This window comes from Jaculus jaculus, chromosome 5, assembly GCF_020740685.1.
Source record: "Jaculus jaculus isolate mJacJac1 chromosome 5, mJacJac1.mat.Y.cur, whole genome shotgun sequence".
NCBI lineage: Eukaryota > Metazoa > Chordata > Mammalia > Rodentia > Dipodidae > Jaculus > Jaculus jaculus.
In genome coordinates, this window is record NC_059106.1 from 156,283,406 (window position 1) to 156,303,937 (window position 20,532).

The 20,532-nt window shown below is 46.0% G+C and overlaps 1 protein-coding gene across 2 annotated transcripts in view; it reads left to right on the forward strand.

Moving 5' to 3' along the window:
- Positions 1-20,532, forward strand: part of Hunk (hormonally up-regulated Neu-associated kinase) — a 118,874-nt gene that overhangs the window by 45,299 nt on the left and 53,043 nt on the right. For both annotated transcript variants that reach the window (XM_045150341.1, XM_045150342.1), the window contains exons 2-3: positions 6,757-7,049; positions 19,256-19,311. In XM_045150341.1, coding sequence (XP_045006276.1) covers positions 6,757-7,049; positions 19,256-19,311 — 349 coding nt within the window. The remainder of the gene's footprint in view (positions 1-6,756; positions 7,050-19,255; positions 19,312-20,532) is intronic.

Genomic DNA, 20,532 nt, shown 5'->3' on the forward strand with positions numbered 1-20,532 from the left:
CTTTTTGAACCCCGAGCTCACCAACGCAGCTAGACAGAGTAGCTTGAAAGCTCTGTTTTGCTCCAGTACAGGACTGGGATGCACCACCATGCTCAGCTTACACATGGGTGCCGGGGATCCAGACTCAGTCCTCGTGCTTGCTCAGGAAGCACTTTACTGACTGAACCATCTCTCCTGCCTGCTATTTCTTGTTATTGCCAAAGTTGAGGAATAACTTGGTTCATATGTTGGGGCTCTGCAAGACTTTCCTGTTTTTCTCTTTCCTTTTTATTTTTTTGAGGTAAGTTTTTACTCTAGTCCAGACTGACCTGGAACTCATGGTGGCCATGAACTCATGGTGATCCTCCTACCTCTAGCTCCCCAGTGCTGGGATTAAGGGTGTGTCCCATCACGCCCTGGCTCAACTTCCCTACTTTTCCTGGTGCAAACTTGGGGGCAATATTTGGAAATAGGGTGCTATGTAAAATTCTGGGAAGCTTTATGTGTTGGAGCCATTGAAGGGCTAAAGTCTTGGCTTCGCAGATCTCTTAGAATTGGCTTTTCTCAGTGTGCTCAAGACAGCTTCTAGGTGCAGACACTCCCCTGACCTCTACTCTCCCTAGCCACACATGCCAGCTGAGCACCTACGGGCGTACGTCCTCCCTACACACAGACCAGACTGTGATGTGCGCGCGCACACATGCGTGCGTGTGTGTGCGTGTGCGTGCGTGTGCGCGCGTGCGTGTGCACGTGCATGGGTGTTGAGTATACACAATTATGGCCAGATGTAGAGTCTTAGGCACACTTTGAGGCCGGAGGAGACTATCAAGGGTCCCCCTCCATCGCTCATCTGCATGGTTCCTTGAGACAGACTCTCCCACTGACTCTATGACTTGGTGATGCCATACCTAGCGCTTCTCTGGTCTCAGCTCCTCCCTGGCTTGGGGCTGCTGACATGCGTGGTCACACTTGTTTGTGTGAGTGCTGGCGAATTGGGCCTGGGCGCCTCAGGGCCCCTCCTGCTTGTGCTAGAAGCGCTCTTGCCTGCGGAGCCATCTCCAGCCAGCAGACCGGGTGTTCTCAGCTGGCGATGTTGCACACTGCTGCCCTGGTCTTTTCTCTCCCAGATTCGCTTATTTACTGTTGTTTGGTAACACACTCCCCTTCAAACCCTCCTGCCTAACACCCTTCCTTTATCAGTCAGAGCCCCATTCGCACCCTGCCTTTTACCCTGATAGAAGCAGTGGTTGATCTGTTTGCCGCAACTCTCTGATTACTGTCAAATTAAACTTGATGTCTCCCCTTGCCGATCACTGATTGCTTTCCCCTTAATTTCCCATTCATTTCCCCCCCATTTCGGCAGTTACACACGAGGTTGATTAAATGGTTCTGTGTAATCAGAACAGCCTTCCACTTTGCGTATTATCAACATAGAGCTTGTTCGCGCTGGGCTGAATGCAAACGAGCCAGTTCTTTAAAGATCTGGAGACAAGCTTCTCCCGCATGAGGTTGCTTAGCTCTTCAGGACGCTCTTGGAGAAGCTCTGGACCCGGGAACCAAGACCTTGAACGATGGAGCTGCTGTAACAAGTTACCTCCAACTTGGTGGCTGTGGTTGTTTGAATAGATGTCCCCCAGTTGATTCAGGAGTTTTTTAAAGCTTGTAATTTGTATCCTCAGCCACCAGGCTGGAGGACCTGAGTTACAGCCTAAGATATGCAGAGTGCTGGGGTTTTGCCTGGGGCTCCTGAAGGGGGCTTGCTCACTTTTGGTGGTGGTTGCTTTTCCCTCCCTCTCTCCCTCTCCCTCTCTCTCTCTCTCTCTCTCTCTCTCTCTCTCTCTCTCTGTCTTTCTGATTGGATCTGTAAAGGGGGAGGGGCAACTCCTTCTGCCACTATGGAACTTCCCCTGGATCTGTAAGCTTCAAATGTATACCATTCCTCCCATAAACTGTGTCTGGTTTGGAAATTCATCCCAGCAACTGTTATAGTGGCTCAACACAACAGAAAGCTATTCTCTTGTATCTCAGAGAAGTCTACAATCATCTTTTTTTTTGTTCTAAATCAAGGTGACAGAACTATGCTCCCACCATGGACTCTACAGGGGGCCTCCTTTTTTCCTGTTTTGATTTCTGGTGGCTGCTAGCATTCGCGGGATTGTGGCCACACCCATCTTTGCCTCATAGCCTGGCTTTCTGTTCTCCTCCCCCACTCCCTGCCCCCCCCCCATTTTAAAATTTTAAAAAAACTTTTGAGGTAAGCTCAACAAACTAGGCTTTTTTTATGAGAGAAAGAGAAAGAGAGAGAATTGGCACACCAGGGCCTCTAGCTGCTGTAACTGAACTCCAGCGTGTGTGCCAAGTTGTGTGCTTATGTGCGACCTTGTGTGTTTGTGCCACCTTGTGCGTCTGGCTTACGTGGGACCTGAAGAGTCAAACATGGGTCCTTAGCTTTGCAGTCAAGCGCCTTAATCTCTCCAACCCTCGTCCCCTCTTAAACTCACCTTTGATGACCTTTGGGACCACCCTGTTAATACAGGATAACTCCCCTCTCTCTTGACACCTTTAAGGTTATCACATCTACAAAGACCCTTTTCCCAACCAGGTAACATGTCCGCGTCCCCAGGCTTGGGGTGTGGACCTGTCTGTAGGGTACCAGGTTCCATCCTGCCTCTGTCTCTGTCAGGTGGCCCAAGGCCAGGGTTGAATGGATGCTGTGAGGATAGGCCCCGGGGAATGCTCTCCACTTGAGTCACACCACTGTCATGTCCTGTCACTTTTGAGACAGGGAAGAGGAAGGGTGGGAGGAAGAACAAGCAGTTGAGAGGAGCTGGGAGATGATTGGGAACTGCGGAGAGGCCCTGTTTTGGTTCAAGTTAAGGTGCTTTGACTTCGCAATTATGCAGAAGTGATCCTCATTCCATAGAAAGTCTACTTCGCTAGCTTGAATTTGTGTCATTTCTAAGCTAGCTATTTGTGGTGCTGTGCTCTTTCTTTATCTATGAGGGGACAGCCAATGTCCTAATGACATACCCTTCTGCTGAGATATGAGAGCGGGTGGATTAAGGGTGTTCCCTGTATATTTTGGGTACAGCATTCAATATACTTTGGGTTTATCAGACGCTAGCCTGTGGTAGTTTGAATGTGCGTCCCCCATAGACTCAGGTGTTTTATTAAAGCTTCTAACTTGGGTCTCGAATCACTTGGCTGCAGACAGTGTTGCTGGGGGTAGATCCTGGGGTGCAGCCCATAAGTGTGATTGGGGGTGGAGCTGAATTCCAGCCCAAAGGTCTGAACTCCGAGGATCCCGCTTGTTGCAGGCTTTGTGTTTGCTGCTTCTTGGCTGGTGGTGATTTTTCTATCCGTGCTTGGATTTCTGAATGAGAGCCAGCTTCTTCCACCATTGATGGAACTTGCCTTAGATGTGTAAGCTGAAATAAACCCATTCCTCCTGTTAACTGTGTCTGATTTGTATGTTCATCTCAGCAGTGTGAAGTTGTGTACTTCATAGGCCCATGCTACCTAAAGGAGCCTGTGTCTTGCTTTTGCTCAGCAGTAGAAAGTACTAGAAAAACCATCCAAGGAGTCCATGGAACTCTGGAGCTCAGCACGCACTTAGGATTTTGATAATCGCCGAGTTGAGATCGCACACGGGTTGTGGGAAGAGCCACCTGCCCTCTCCTTTCCACTAAAGAGGGGACTTCACTGTGCTAAGCACTTACTGGAATTTCATGGGGTCCTTCTTTGGGGTCCCATCTTGGAGGGAGAAGAATCCTCACAGGCTGGTTCGCCCGTGGGAGTGGGGCTCTTATGGGAGCTAGTGGTGACAAAATGAATTGTCAGAAGTTCCCAAGATTGCCATGAAGGGGAGGAGTGAGGAGCAGAGAGAGGCTGCAGGTAACAAGTGACATTGTCCACGAGGGACAAGGAGGGTCTCGCAGAGTCTGGAAACATACTCCCCAGAGATGACATGAAGCAAAGATTCTAGAGAGCGTATTAGTTTCTTGTGGCTACCTTAACATATTTTCACAAACTTGCCCTGTCACTTTTGAGAAGATTAACTTTCTCATAGTTATAGCTGCCAGAAGTCTAAATAAAATCAAAGTCCTGGCAGGGCTGGGAGTCCTTTAAGGTGGTTCCAGGGAAAGGATCTGCTCTTATCTCTTCTGGCGGCTGCTGGCCCGTAGTATTTTTTGGTGTGTGGGCTCATCACTCTTATGTCTACTTCCTCTGTGTGTGTGTGTGTGTTCATGTGTATAATTGCAGGAGTGTTTGTGTCATAACACACGTGGAGGTCAGAGGACAACTTCAGATGTTGCTCTTTGTCTTCTGCTTTGTTTGAGGCAGGGTCTCTCAAGTTCGTTCTTTCTCTCTCTCTCTCTTTTTTTTTTTCAAGCTAGGGTCTCACTCTAGTCCCGGATAACCCGGAATTCACTGCCATCTCAGTCTGGCTTTGACCTCATGGCGATCCTCCTACCTCTGCCTCCCCAAGTGCTGGGGTTCAAGGTCTGTGCCACCGCGCCTGGCTCTCTCCTTCTTTTTTATTCATCGCTGCCCATGCCGCGCTAGCTGGTCCGTGTGCCTCTGGGGGAGGGAAATTCTGTCTCTGCCTCCTAGCTCACCGTGAGCCTGCAGGGATTACAACAGCCTGCTACGGCTTCTGGCTTTTACACAGGGCCTGCCTGGGGATCCAAACCCCGGTACTCAGGCTCCTCCATGAAGCACCTCCCCAGCCCTCTCCTTTCTTCTGCACGTGGTCTTCTGCACTGTGCCCTTGTGTACGCATAAAATCTCCCGTCGCCGTTGTGGCAGGACATCTGTGAGGCTGTGTATGTGGCCCGCTGTGCCATTCAGGTTAATTTCAGCACAGAGCCCTTCCTTTGACCACATCTCTAGCCTCTTCCTCCCTCGCCCACCAAAGTCACGTGAATAAACCCCAGAGATGAGCACTTATTACCTTTGGGTGGTCATTATTCAACCCGATTCAAGCAATTAGCAAGCTAAGTAAGTTGTTCCAAGAATAACTTTAAAAAAGGCAGGTCATATTTCCGCGGATTTTAGACTACTGTTAATCCATGCGTTTTGAAGAGCTCATCACCGAAGGGTAGGATTTATGGAACAGAGGTGGAACTCCGTGGTACATGTCAGCACCTCTTCCCCGACCTCCCGGCAGGATAGAGACACCTGTCCTTGCCGAGAAGCCTGCTTCAGAGCTGCCAGGCCAGCGTCTGTGGAGTGAGTCCGGGCCATGCTGCAGACGAGGAGCATCGTTAGCTCCAGTGGGCTGGGGAGGGTAGATCTGACGCTGGGGTATGAGAACTGGGAGAGCACCCCTGCCCCCAGCTTGTCCCGGTCCCCTTCCTGATTGCCCTTGACCTTTTCTGTTCTTTACATCTTTGGGTTAAGAGCCCAAATATCCCCTATCAGGATGAAACTGGTTCTCCAGAAGCCATCATCCAGACTGAGATATTCACAGCCATTTTGCTCTGATGGTCTCAGTGGCTACTACACTGAATGGACTGTGATGTCCGGCCTGGCTTTAGCCATGAGCATGTCTTCCTGTTTATAATGAACTGTGAGGTGCGCACCAGCATTAGTTATGAGCATCTTCACCTCCTACATAGCTTGACGTGCAAGGATGCAGGAAGGAGGTTTAAGAGATTCCGTCTTAGCTATCTTTTTTTTTAAAGGGAGTTTTGGTTTTTTCTTTTCTTATTTAAGAGAGTGAGAGAGAAAGAGGGAGGGAGGGAGGTAGGTAGGTAGGGAGGGAGGGAGAGAGAGAGAGAGAGAGAGAGAGAGAATGAGAGAGAGGGAGAGAATGGGCATTCTAGGGCCTCCAGCCACTGCAAACGACCTCCAGACGCATGTGCCATCTTGTGTTTCTGGCTTATGTGGGTCCTGGGGAATCAAACTGAGGTACTTTGGCTTTGCAGGCAGATGCCTTAACCTCTAAGCCATCTCTCCAGCCCTGAGCCATTTTTGAGTTGAACTCTCAGGGTTGGAGGTTGGTATGGGTGGAGAGGGTGGCAGGAGCCCTTGGAGAGACTCAGAGCATGTTTCTGGGCAGCTGGGACACTGGAGATGGGCTTGACTGGGGGGGGGGCATGGTGAGGCTGGTGAGAAGTGAGGGTGTTCTGAGACAACAATGAAACCCAACGAGCTTCAGCAAGAAGCCAGGTGTCCGGTCCGCTGATTTCAAGGCAGAATGTTGATTTAATTCAAGTTTGCTTTTAGAAATCCCACTTTTGGCATGGAGAGGGCAGCTTAATGATTAAGGTACTTGCCTGCAAAGCCAAAGGACCCAGGTTCAATTCCACAGTACCCTCATGCAGCCAGATGCACAGGGTAGCACATGTGTCTGGAGTTCGTTTACAGTGGCTAGAGGCCCTGGCGTGCCCATTCTCTCTCCTCTATCTGCCTCTCTCTCAAATAAATATATAAATAAATAAGATATTAAAAATACTTAAAAAAATCTCACTTTCTTTGTTAAAAAAGGAATACTTCATTTTTGATGACATACATTTTTCCTGTGCTGCTCTTTACGTAACTAGTTCTTTCTTTATTCAGGGTTCTGGGCATGGAACCTATGGCCTTCCGCATGGGGCAGGAGCTGCGCCTCTGTGTGGCTCCCAGCCTTGCTATAGGTTTTACTCACCGTCTCTCCAGCTGTCTAGATGCACAGTGTGTCTTCCTGGAGTTCTGGAGCGAGAGGCTGAGGAGGAACCTCTGCAGGGTTCTTGGTTTTCACCAGAACTGTCATGCTCTTGCTTTTCACCTCAGGTGGCCATCAAAGTCATTGATAAGAAGAGAGCCAAGAAGGACACCTATGTCACCAAGAATCTGCGACGAGAGGGGCAGATCCAGCAGATGATCCGCCACCCCAACATCACGCAGCTGCTGGACATCTTAGAGACGGAGAACAGTTACTACCTGGTCATGGAGCTGTGCCCCGGGGGGAACCTTATGCACAAGATCTATGAGAAGAAGCGGCTGGATGAGTCCGAGGCCCGAAGATACATCCGGCAGCTCATCTCTGCCGTGGAGCACCTGCACCGGGCTGGAGTGGTCCACAGGTAAGGGCCGCGCCGCGCTGAAGAGCGCCCAGTCTGTGCTGGGTGGATGCTCTAGTCAGGGCTGAGTAATTACAGCCTCTTTTATAATGCTACATTTTTTTTTTCGTTCTATGGACTTGTTTATAAATGGGTGTATTAGTTACTTTTCTCATTGCTTTGTCAAAATACCCGAGAAGAGCAACTTAAGGGAGGAAGAGGTTATTTTGGCTCACGGTTTGAGAGGATTCAGTCCATCATGGCGGGGAAGGCGTGGCTGCAGGAACTGGAGGTGGCTGGTTGTGCCGTGTCCACAGTCAGAAAGCAGAGAGAGAGATGAATGCTGGTGTTTAGCTTGCTTTCTCTTTTTTTATTTTCAGTCTGGGACTCTAGCCTGAAACATGTACATTGTTGAAACATTTTTACATTGAGATATATAATTCATATCCTCTAAAATTTACCATGTAAACATCCTAATTCAGTGGCTCTCAGTAGATGCAGAACTTTCCAGCTGTGACCCCATCCAACTGTGGAATCATTGTCATCCTTCGGAAGAAACCCTGAGCCAGCTAGATTCACTCCCCACTCTGCTCTCCTGCCGCCTCTTAGCAACTGCTCATCTACTTCCTGTCTCTGTGGATTTGCCTATTCTGGCTCTCTCACATAGATGGAATCAGAAAATATGTACTCTTTTGTGATTTGTGTCTTGTACAGCATGATGTTTTTTCAGTTTCCTCCATGTTACACCATGCGTTGTATTTTCGTGGCCAAGTAATATTTCAGTATACATAGAACCTACCTCAATCTGTTTATCTCTTTAACAGTTTATGGACATTTGGGTTGCTTTGACTCCTTGACTACTATGAATAAATGCTGTGAAAAGTCTTCGTAGATGAAATTTTGTGTGATCAAATGTTTTTGCTTCTCCTTCTCTTAGAGAACCCCACTCTTAGGAGTACAGTTGCTATGTCATGTGACACTCCTTTGAAGAAACATGTATTTTTTTATTTTAATTTATTTATTTTAGAAAGACAGAGAGAGAAAAAGGCAGATAGGGAGAGGGAGAATTGGGCATGCCAGGACCTCCAGCCACTGCAAACAACCTCCAGACGCATGTGCTACCTTGTGCATCTGGCTTATGTGGGTTCTGGGGAGTTACCTGAGTCCTTTAGCTTTGTAGACAAGTGCCTTAATGGCTAAGCCATCTCTCCAGCCATTATTTTTAAAGTATTTTATTATTTATTTATTTAAGAGAGAGAGAGAATGACACAGGGAGTGTAAGAGAGAGAATGGGTGCACCAGGGCCTCCAGCCACTGCAAACAAACTCCAGATGTGTGTGCACCCTTGTGCATCTGGCTTACATGGGTTCTGCGGAATTGCACCTGAGTCCTTTGGCTTTGCAGGCAAGTGCCTTAATGGCTAAGCCATCTCTCTAGCCCCTGTATTTTTTTTTTAAATTCAACTTCAAATGGTATCTTTGATTTGTCTGAGAGCCATTCATATTTTTTGATTAGTAAGAACATAGCTTGGGGCTTTTACTTAATGAACTCTCTTCCCATGTAGACTGAGCTGGCTCCTCCCTGATGAGATTGGCCCACAGGATGCTCTTCCTTGTCACGTCTGAACTCAGGACCACGGCAGGGAGGTCCTGCTAGTCACTGCTTTGCTGGAACCAGCCCTGACTAGGCACCGTTCTCACCCCTCATTTCCTCCCTTTGAGACTCACTCTGTGTACATAGTTTTAGTCACGTGTATTGTCATGCAGTCACCTTTTGCCAGAACTCTTTGGGCTTAGGTAAGTAAGGAAGGGAACGTTCAGACATTCGCTGTAATATCCCAACAATACCTGTGCGCCTGTGGTGGCGGCCTGCCCTTATTAGGAAAAATGATGGCCAAAGGGTGCCTAGCTCTGTCTTTGTTTATTAAGATGACAGAAATGTCACCCGTGAATCAGCTTGGATTACGGATGCTGTGGGTCACAGCGGAAAATAGATCCAGAGGGAGGGCTGGGCTTTCTGTAGGACTGCGGGTGATTTTTCCCCCAGGGTCTTGAGCTGTCAGAAATACGAAGCACTGAGAAGCACTCTCAGGCTCTCAAGGACAACAAAGGAAAATCAAGTGAGTCCTGCACTTCGCACACAGGTCTCTCCTGTAGGAAATTCTCAGCAGCCCTTTTAAAGTCATTTTAACAAAGTCCAGCTCCTCTCAGTGCAATCATTGTCAGAATGTCCGAGGAATGAATTTAATAATGTTTCCATGGCAGAGACAGGATCTTTTCTTCCTCTTGTCTCCAGTCTTCTTCCTCCTCTTTCTTCTTGGAAATAGATTCACAATCCAGTAATAGTCAAGGCGGGGGTCCTTTAAAGTTAGAGGAGACTGGAAAGATAGGCATGGATTTAGGAGGATTTTTTTTTTAATTTTCTCTGTGAAGTCATGTTAATGTCTGTCACTGTACATGGACATAGTGGGTAGAGTCATCAAGAAATCCCATTAAAATGTTTGCTTAGTGTGTGTTCATATGGCTTTAACCAGATGTCTTGCTTTTCAGAAGTTCCTATGACTGATTATTATTATTATTATTTAGCATTTTTCATTTGGCAGCCATTAATAGTATCTTTTGAATGGTCACTTCCCAGTCTCCTTTTTACTGCTGTGGTGGAGAATTTTCTTCTTCAGGCTGCAGAGGAGTGAACCTCATCAATTCTTTTGAAGTTGTTATTTATCTTTAAGTGAGTAAGAGAGGATAGCATTTCAGAAAAACCTCCAAGTTTCTAGTGGGAAGATTTCTGAGCAGACAGATTGAACCATCCGACAGGATACAGAAAGGATGTTTCTGGCTACCTGGATGCAGTTCTGTTAAGGACTCCTGGTCCTCATGTCTAAGATTCTCTTGATACCGGCTCTTGATGAGGCTGGTGCTATGCTGTTTGGCCTCAGGAGCCTGATTTGAACAGCAAAACACTTGCTTCCAGTGATTGTAAATCTTCAACCTGAATGATATGCCCCCAAACTACTTAACTATCATTTCTTTATTAAAAAATATTTTATTTATTCATTTGACAGAGAACGGGGGTGGGGGGGGGAGAGAATGGGCATGCCAGGACCTCCAGTCACTGAAAACGAACTCCAGACTCGTGTGCCCCCTTGTGCATCTGGCTAACATGGGTCCTGGGGAATTGAACCTGAGTCCTTTTTTTTTTTTTAAATATTTTTTGTTCATTATTTATTTATTTGAGAGCGACAGACACAGAGAGAAAGACAGATAGAGGGAGAGAGAGAGAGAATGGGCATGCCAGGGCTTCCAGCCACTGCAAACGAACTCCAGACGCGTGCGCCTCCTTGTGCATCTGGCTAACGTGGGACCTGGGGAACCGAGCCTCGAACCGGGGTCCTTAGGCTTCACAGGCGAGCACTTAATCGCTAAGCCATCTCTCCAGCCCCTGAGTCCTTTTTTTGCAGGCAAATCTTAACCACTAAGCCATCCCTCCAGCCCTTAACTATCATTTCTAAGACACAACTTTAAAGATCATATAAATAAACCACAAGTAGAATTTTTAGAAAAGGAAACTAAGTTTGCAGAAAGCAGATTCCCAGGCCGGGGAGGTGGCTGAATGGTTAAAGGTGTATGCTCACAAAGCATGCTGGCCCACCTTCAGTTCCTCAGCACTGTGTAAAGCCAGATGCAAAATAAATGCCAAAAGTATGTGGTATGTATTTATAGTGGTGAGAGACCCTAGTGCACCAACACACACACACACACACACACACACACACACGTGCACACAAATAAGGGAATAACTTTTTTTGTTGTTTGGTTTTTCAGGGTAGAGACTTGCTCTAGCCCAGGCTGGCCTGGAACTCACTATGTGGTCTCAGGGTGGCCTCAAACTCACTATAGTCCTCTTACCTCTGCCTCCCAAGTGCTGGGATTAAAAGTATGTGCCACCATGCCGGGTGCTAGGTTTTTATTTTATTTTTTTAAAGAAAGCAGGTTTCCACCTTCATGAGAAACTAGTGCCTCTGTGTCTTTGACCATAATGGCGCTCATTCTGATTTTCACATAGGTTGAATACAGTCTTACTTCTCCATTACTGCACTTTACAATGGTCTGAGATACTCCCCATTTGAAATACACTGAGTTTGTTTTTATTTTTGTTCCCTCCAACATGCCCTCCCCGCGGGGTGCCAAAATCAGACGATTTATCTATTGTATACTTCCCTTGCCTTTTAGCATGAGCCCACAAGAACCCTGATTGTGCTGGGAAGCCAATTTGAGACTCACCTCTTCACTCCCAATAACAAAAGCCAATCAAAGTATATAGACACAACATTCCAGGGTAATGTCACACCACCGTCCTCAAACCGGAAGAGACAAGCCAGGACCAGAAGAAAGGGACCCATGATCAAAGGGAGCAAGAGTCTGTGCTTGGCTGTGTGTCAGGGTGTCAGGGCCTCCCCTCCCGGGGCTGTGACCTTCTTCATCCATCACTATTGGAAAGGGACCCTCTGCACTGACGTGCAGGAGAGGGGTCCTTTGTTCTCTCCAGCCCGACAAGAAGCCTGCAAACCTGTGCTGGTGGCTTATGAATTTCCTTTCATTTTCAAGTCTTAGCTCTTCTCACATCCCAAAGTCTTCTGTGGAGAGCAAGCACCTCTCTGATGGGGCTGATTTTCTCAAAGGTTGTATGTTTAAGTGAAAACTATGATGGCAAATGTGAGATTTTTTTTTTTTTTTTCAAAGCTGTGGCCCGGCCCCTTTGAGGACTGACATGTGCAGCATTAAGTGGTGGGGACCCTCGAGTCAGCTGGTCTACTGACAAGTGGTAGTCGGGCAGATGATTCACACTTGTGTCTCTTTACACCCAAAGTGTGATTGTCATGGGATTCTTCTACGAGTCAATCCATATAAAGCACTCAAAGCGCGGTCTCTGTGGGTGGGGCGGGTTTGCAGTGATTATTACAGTCCCCCTCCTTGCTGGGCTTGTTGGGGACTCACAGATCCACTTCTGTCCTCTGCTTCCACTGCCCTTGCCATTGTTGTCCGGTCCCAACGCGCCACGTCTCGCCCGTCCTCTGGATGAACATCTTGGTCATGCACGCCCATAGCACCTGCCATTTTCCTCCCAAATTACTCATCGTGTGACCAGCTTGTCTGGTCTCTGTCTTCTGCGCAGGCCATGGCTAAGCCCAGAGCCCAGCCCCACTGGCTCAGGAAGCAGAAAGAAATGAGATCAACGAGAGTTGGCTTTGGCCCTGGGGTGGGGGTTTTCTGGGAGCCAGTCCTAGGTTCTTTCTGGAACAGTCCATATTCTCTCCAAGAGTTTCCAATTTGTTTGTTTCTTTTTTTTTTTTTTAGGTCAGTATGCAGAGTGGCATATTCTATTTTTACTGATTAGCATTTTCATTTTTATAAACAAAATTTGTGTCTAGAACATTATAAGAATTCAATAAAGGTTTCTTTTTGATTAAGTAAATCGGTTCTAGGCTTAACAAATTACTTTTGTGTTTTTACTAACATGCCTGTCCTCTAAATAAATCAAAGATTTAAAATCATTTTGGTTTTAATGCAGAGCTTTTGAAGATAAGACCTAACTGAAAGACAGCTCCCTACAAAATGTCTGTTGCCTCAGGAGTTTGAAGCTTTTCTTGAACACTTTATTCTTGGCTTATTACTAAAATCCATCTTGTGGCCATCTCCACAGGCAAAACCTTCTCCCACAAATTTAATCCTGCCTGGGGTTTGCTCTAGCTGTCCCTTGACTCCATCTCTCTGACCTTTCATTTGGAGGACTGTGACCCTCACGCACTTCTTCAACTCATGAAAGAGAGAGAAAATAGTATCCTGCACAAGAGTCCTCCCTGACTCCCTCCTTCTTCACACCCATTTATCTGAGAGGACATTGTGGCCAGTCTCCACACACACACACACACACACACACACACACACGCACACTGAAAGTTTGGGTGCATGGGTGGAGGTAAAAGGAGGCACATGTGAACCTTGGCTGAGAGTTTAATAGAAATGACCTGTTCTTTGGAAAGAACCTAAAACAACACAGAACCATGGTTAGATGATGATTTCCATGCGTCCTTTCTGCACCTCTGGGCCCACGCACACCCCAGCCCCACTGCATGCATATGTCAACTCAGCATCAGGTCTAGCCCATTGGACATTCCTGTCCGGAAATGCCCAGCTGGAGGAGATGGCTCTAGAAGCCTGTTCTGTGCACCTCACCTTTTTTTTTTTTTGGTTTTTCGAGGTCCAGGCTGACCTGGAATTCACTGTGGAGTCTCAGGGTGGCCTCAAACTCACGGCGATCCTCCTACCTCTTCCTCCCCAGTGCTGGGGTTAAAGGCGTGCGCCACCACACCTGGCTTCTGTTCTGCGCCTCTTTTCGCTGTCTGGCAGCCTCTCAGCTGAGCTTTCTCCTTGTGTCTTGACCAATGGCTGCTCCAGGGGCTTCTCCTTGTTGGTACACTGGTGCTTCCTGGGTCCTGAAGACCCCACTCTCCTCGAGCTCTGTCCAAGGAAGCCCGTCACCTGGTGCTGCCTTGTATCAGGGCCCCATCCCTCTTCATGCTGTTCCTAAACCCTCATTTTTTTTTGAGTTCAAGCAAAATAAGTTTAAAAAGAAATATATTTTCATTTCTCTCTTCCTTTCAGAAAGACATTTTAGTTGACAATACTTCTGCACATTTATGCGGTATAGCGTGATGGTTTCAATAATGCACATAACGTGTAAAGGCCAAATCAGGGTAATTAGCATGTCCTCATCTCAAGCGTGATCATTTCCTTGTGCTGAGAATATTAAAATTCCCTCCTTCAAGCTGTCTTGAAATACACTCTGAATTGTTTTTAACTAGAGTCGCCCTACCTACTATTCACTAGACTTCCAATCCCGGATACATTTTGTATTGGATCACTGGCCACCCTGTACCTCCTCACTCCCCAGCCCTTCCCAGGTTCTGACAACCACCATTCTGTTGCCTGCTTACCTGCAGTCAGGCGCTCTGCCATTGAGCTCTAACCCAGAGTTTTCTGTGTATCTGAAGCCACACCATGGAATACTATTCAGCCTTAAGAAAATGATATGCTGTCATTTGTGGCAACATGGCAGACATTATGTTAAGCAAACTAAGCCTTCCTCCTCTTTGACTAAGATTGCCCATCCAAGAGACTCCCTTCTCTCTCCCTTTTGCTCCTGGTTATAAATTAGCACACCCGCCGCGGGGCGGAACTGTTGGGGTTGTAACATGGGGAGTTGCTTCTCATTCCCCCTCGCATCCAGAAAAACGAATTAATCACATCAGAGACAGCACTCTATGATTTGGTCTTCTGTATTCTCCTTTCCTTCCTCACCTGTGCCAGTACGTGGGTGGGCATTATTCTGTCCATAGGGCAAATCTGTCACATAACAGAGCAAAGCCTTTGGCCCTCGGGAAGGAGCTAGACTAAATGCCATGCTTTTGCGCGCTGGGCCATAGGAGGCTGATGGAGCCTGCTTTCTGGATAATGGTGGCCTCACAGTACTTTTTAAAAATTATGCCTTTTCATAATGAACACTAAAGTCTTGCTTCTTCCTTTCTTTTCAAGGTGTCTCTCAATTTTGTGTTCTCTTACGGTCATTGAGTAGCCGGGCAGAGGTCTGAGTGGCTCATGTGCTGAATGGATTCAGGGAATAATAACCTCAGGTGGTGGCAGATGCCCCCCAGTGAACCGTCTGAGAGAGACCCAGCATGTTCTTAGCACCGATCTCTTAGGAAGGGGAGCGTTATGAAAAAGCAGCTTTTAAAAGTGCGGAGACTAGCCAGGCGTGGAGGTGCACGTCTTTAATCCCTGCACATGGGAAGCAGAGGTAGAAGGATCACCATGAGTTAAAGGCCACCCTGAGACTACATAGTGAATTCCAGGTCAGCCTGGGCTATAGTGCAACTCTATCTTGGAAAAACCAAAATAAAAAAAAAATAAAAAAAAAATAAAATAAATAAATATGTAAAATTTAAAAAGTGCATACACAGACTGCCTGGAAACCACAGAGTTCTCATACACCTTATTTACTTCTGCCCATTTACATAACTCAGGTGAGTATGGGGTCCTTGTTTCCATTGGCCAGTCAACATGCATACATTAGTATTAACCAAGATATGTAGCTGACATTGGGGTTCACTCTGTCGTACATTTCTGTCGGGTTTTTACAAATCTGTGGTGTCATGTGTCCATGGCATCCAAGAGAGTAATTTGACCACCCTAAAAAAAAAATCACCTCTTTATTCCATCTTTCCTCCATTCCCTACCCCAACTCTAACCCTGGCTTCCACCCATCTTTTCAGCATCTCTTCAGTCTTTCACTGAGAAGCCTGAGGGAGGAGTTGTGTCTTTTCATGACACCCACCGCTCCTTTTACAGTGTATCAGTTTGTTTCTCTGTTCACCTACTAAAGGATACCCTGGCTACTTTTAGTTATGAGAAGTTGTGAAGAAAGGTGCTATTGTGGTGTGTGTGTGTGTGTGTGTGTACCCGTACCTTTTCACTCATTGGATAAAGACCGTTGTCCCTCTGTGGCTGCAGGTGACTGTTGGTCTCAGGACTTCCTGTGTACACCAAAATCCACCAGTGTCCCTTATCTACTAAAATGGCCTTGGATTTGCATATAACCTACTGTATACTTTAAGTAGTTTCTAGATTGCTCATAATTTCCAATCCGATGCAAACTTCTATACTGTACCGTTTGATCATATGCAAAGAAGTTGGCATCTATTCCCTACCCATGTAGTCTTTCTCTCTCCACTTGTATTCTGAGGCTGGCTGAATCCTGGCATGCAGGACTCATGAATACAGAGACCTGATTAGACTTAGGCAGAAGCAACTTTAAAAAATCGGACATTAAGCCAGGCATGGTGGCGCATAGGTGCGACTTCGGCCCTTAAGAGGCTGAGATAGGAAGATCATCACAAGTTCAAGATCAGCCTGGGTTACATAGGGGGTTACATACTCCCAACAAACAAAACAAAACAAAAAACAACTCCCTCCATGTAGAGTCCAGAAAGTTTTTCTCTAAAGCCATAAAGAACAGCGTTCCCATGTCCTCTGACATTTCAGATGACAGAGTGGGAGGTGGACCTGGGCTTGTCACCCGGGCAGGTCAAGATCACTCAGGACCTAAAGGAGGTTACCTTCCCCTCACTTGTCATGAGCCCTTCTGGCACTTAGGTAGTTCCCAGAAATCCCTGAGTGAGCTGTAAAAGGTAGCAATGCGGCTCAACAGCCGTGGTTGACCAGGTTCCTTCCATCCACTTTTCCCCGTGGCTGGGGTTGTTACGCTGGGATGCGGTGTGTGGGAAGACAGGCTTTGAACTGACTTCTGCCTCCTCATTTTGCCTAATAGTTATATTTTTACACTCCCTCCTCTGGTTTTATGAAATTTCCTTGATTTTTTAAAAAGTCTTCTGCTTGTGTCATTGTTCTAATCTCTGTAGCTGTAGTTCCCTAAGCTTTTGTGGCCCCAGAACCACACAGCTGAGTTTTATTCTAATCGATCGCTTTCTTTTATCTCGCCTCTTTCAGCTGCTTTTCTGTACAATATTTGTTCTGAACCAGTTGTTGTTGCTGGTTTTTGTTTTGTTTTGTTTTCTCTTTTAATGCTTTATTGTGCCTTCCATTCTTCCCTGGGTGAAGAGGCTTAATTTCGGTAGAAAAACACGCTGCGGCCTTGCTTTAGATTGCAATAGAACTTCTGCTATGTAATCAGCCCTCACACAATCACAGTGTGGGCTCTTCCCGGCGCGCTCTTCTGTGGATGCGTGCATGCATTTTGGAATGACTGTGTATGCTTGAATAGAAGTCAGGCTTCCGTTATGCCTTTCAAGCTCTTCAGACTAGAACGGGCACCTCTCAGCATCTCTGCAGATCATTTATGCTCTAGGGGTGCAGTTTCAGCTGTTTTAACTTCAACAAAATGCTAGTTGGAGAAGACACATTAACCTTGATTTGACTCACTGACAACTTTACGGGGACACCAGTGATCACCCTAGGTATGTGGTAAAAAAGTATGATGAAGACATTTGACATGGCTTTAATTATAACTCCTGGAAATATGGCCTCACAACTGAGATGGCTCTGGGATGTTTACATGTAAAATAATTCACAAATGGCTAACTTACAGAGATCTCACATGGATGTTTATGACTTGGGGTTTCAGGCAAGTGTGTCATATACAGGTTCAAACAATGCATTCTTGGGGCCAGGGGAACAGCTCTGTCAGAGAGCTTGCCTCCCAAACATGAGGACCTGAGTGTGACACCCAGTACCCATGTAAAAATGCTGGGCACGGTGATACGCACCTCTAATCCCACCACTGAGGATGCAGAGGTAGGAGGATTGCTAGAGCTTGTTAGCCAGGCAGCGTAGCCTCATAGGTGAGCTCTTGGCCAATGAGAGACTCTGTCTCCGAAAAAGGTTATCCTCTGACCTCCACATGCCTGGGCACATGTGCAGTGTGTCCACACACACATGTACTACAATACATGCATGTATTATAATACACACATGTACTACAATACACATGTGAATAAAAAGTATACATTTTAAAATATTTAATTTTATTCATTTATTAATTTATAAGAGAGAGGGGTCAGGAAAGAAAGGGTGTACCAGGGCCTCTAGTCACTGCAAACAAACTCCAGATGCATGCACCACCATGTGCATCTGGCTGACATGGGTCCTGGGGAATCAAACCTGGGTAGACAAGCATCTTAACCACTAAGCAATCTCTCCAGCCCCAAAGAGAGTCTTTCTTTTGATTCCAATGTAGGAAAATCAAAGCTAGGCCAAGAATAGGGTGTTTCAAAATAATGCAAGAGGATAAATGGATATATATATGCATCTGTACATATCCAGACACATAAACACATATTTATGGAAAAGTATTCTTACATATTAATATTCAAAATGTGTCTGAGGCAACAGTCTGCAATTTAAGACACCAGGGCTTATAGTTATTCACTTAGATGCTTTTGATTACCAAATATATTATTTTGTCAACATATGTGTTTTTTTTTTTCCTTTTGGAGGTAGGGTCTCACTCTAGCCCAGACTGACCTGGAATTCACTATGGAGTCTCAGGGTAGCCTCGAACTCACGACGATCCTCCGACCTCTGCCTCCTGAGTGCTGGGATTAAAGGTGTGCGCCACCACGCCCAGCCTCACATATGTGTTTTTGCACAAAGAAGCACTTTGTTTCTGAAATCTAAAAGGATGTCTTGGCTCAGTTTTTCTTTTTTCATTGTTGAGGTTATTGAACCTAGGCCCTCATGCATGTTGGTTAGACAAGTGTTCTACCACTGAGCCACAACCCCAACCCCAAACCATCTTGGCAATCTAGATTAGTTGTCAGTTACTCAGCACCCAGAATGTCTGGAACGTAGGAAGGTACAGTGAGGAGAAATGCAGACCTGCCCCCTGTCCTCGGGCACTATGGTCAGCTAGCCTGGGGGCCGTGGACACCTCACACAAAGCATGACCCTGAGTGCCGTTCTCCTGGTGCCTCCTGTCACCACAGGGTCAGTGACTGACATCACCAGCTCTCCTGGTGAACAATCTCCATTCCATCTGCGATCTCAATTCCCTGTCACCGTGTCATATCAGGCTAACATGTACTCAGACATAACACTGGGGATTAGGATGCTGACATCTGTAGAACCCATTATGCTACCCATGATAATATCTGTCTGTCAGACAGATTAGCCAGTTTGTGACTCCGAAGCTATAAGCATAGAGACCCTTGGAGGCCATGGGACTGGTGAATTGAATCAGCTTTCAAATTTTATTTTGTTTATTTTTAAGATCTTCCCCAGATCTCTTCCTGATCAAACCCCACCACATTCAAACCTCGTTGATTACTCAGATGGGACCTGTCTTGAGTTGCTTTCTTCCCATCTTGGCTCTGTTTTAGTTCTGGGTTCCAATTTATGTCTCACTTGTGGACACTTCTCAGACTTCTTCTGCCTTCTTTACACTGTGCCTTCTCTGAAATCCTGTTAGCTTTTATAGTTGATGGCAGTTAATTATGTCATGTCTTATAAATATTTGCTTAATGACTGAGTGGGTTTCGGCAGCAGACTTTATGGGTGGGTTGAAAGTGGCTCTAAAATACTTCATTTCCCTTCAGAAGCAAAATGTCATGCTGCTATTTCAAACGCTTATCTGAAATGTGGTTTTGTTTATTTCAGAGACTTGAAGATAGAAAATTTGCTACTAGATGAAGACAATAATATCAAGCTGATTGGTATGGCTTTTTTATTTAAGCAAAATTATCTTTTAAGTAAACTCTGAAAATTACCCATGACCTACATCTAAGCCCACAAAAACCTTCTAGATTAGCTTCTTGTACTTTTAATATTTATCAGTAGTTTTGAAAGTTAAAATTAATTTTAATAAATTTAATAATTTCTAATGTATAAATTAAACATGATTAGAAAGATAAAATATTGTCATTTGGGGTTGGAGAGAAGGCTCAGTAGTTAAAGACATTTGCTTGCAAATCCTGCCCGGGTTTCAATTCCTGAGTACCCACGTAAAGCCAGATGCACAAGGTGGTACATGCATCTGGAGTTCATTTGCAGCAACAAGAGGTCCTGGCACATCCATCCCTCTCTATCTGCCCACAAATAAATATTTTTTAAAAAAACTAGTGCCAGTTGATTGTGGAATGAATTTCACTGTCCTAAGTAAATATTTTTGGTCACACATTTCTTTGGATCTTCAAATTTCAACTTCTTAAATTCAGATGATGTCAAACTTTTTTTTTTTTTTTTTTTTTTTTAAATTTGGGCTAACAAAACTTCTTAAAACTAGTAGAAAATGTTTGGCTCAGAAATACTGCCCGTAGCTTTGTCATGGCTCAGTCCACTTTTCTGAGCATCTGAGGATGCCCAAACAAAGAAAAATGAAAGTGGCCTCTTTTCAATGTCATCTTTGTCCAAGCCCCATGGCACAGGGCTATGCAGAGGTGTGACAGAGGGACAGTGAAAGCACGGGTCCCTGTAAGTCGTTATTGGTCATGATTCAGGGTCCTAAGCACATTCACTCCGTGGCTCCTTCACTGGAAGAATGAGATGCTCGGTGTCCTGTTTTGCCTGCATGTGGTTGCCCTGGCTAGCCATTTCACTGCCAGCTGTTAGGCAGCACGGACTTCTCTTCCTATCTTTTCTTTCTATTCCTAACTCAAATACAAATAATTTCTTCGAACTTCACTGGTTTGGAAAGACTCACTGGACACCTTGGAAGGGCTAAGTTTCCTGTAAGGAACACACTCCAGGCCACAGGGACTCCAGCCCCTTGCTAGGGCACTTAAGCATCGTGGACAGGGATTGATGCATTTACCCATTAGCAGAAGGCTATCAATCAATGAAGAGCAAACCGTGGGGCTGGGATGTAGCTCAGTGGTAGAAAACTCTGCCCCCCACCCCCCACAGGCCATGGGTTCAGTCCCTGGCACCACAAACAA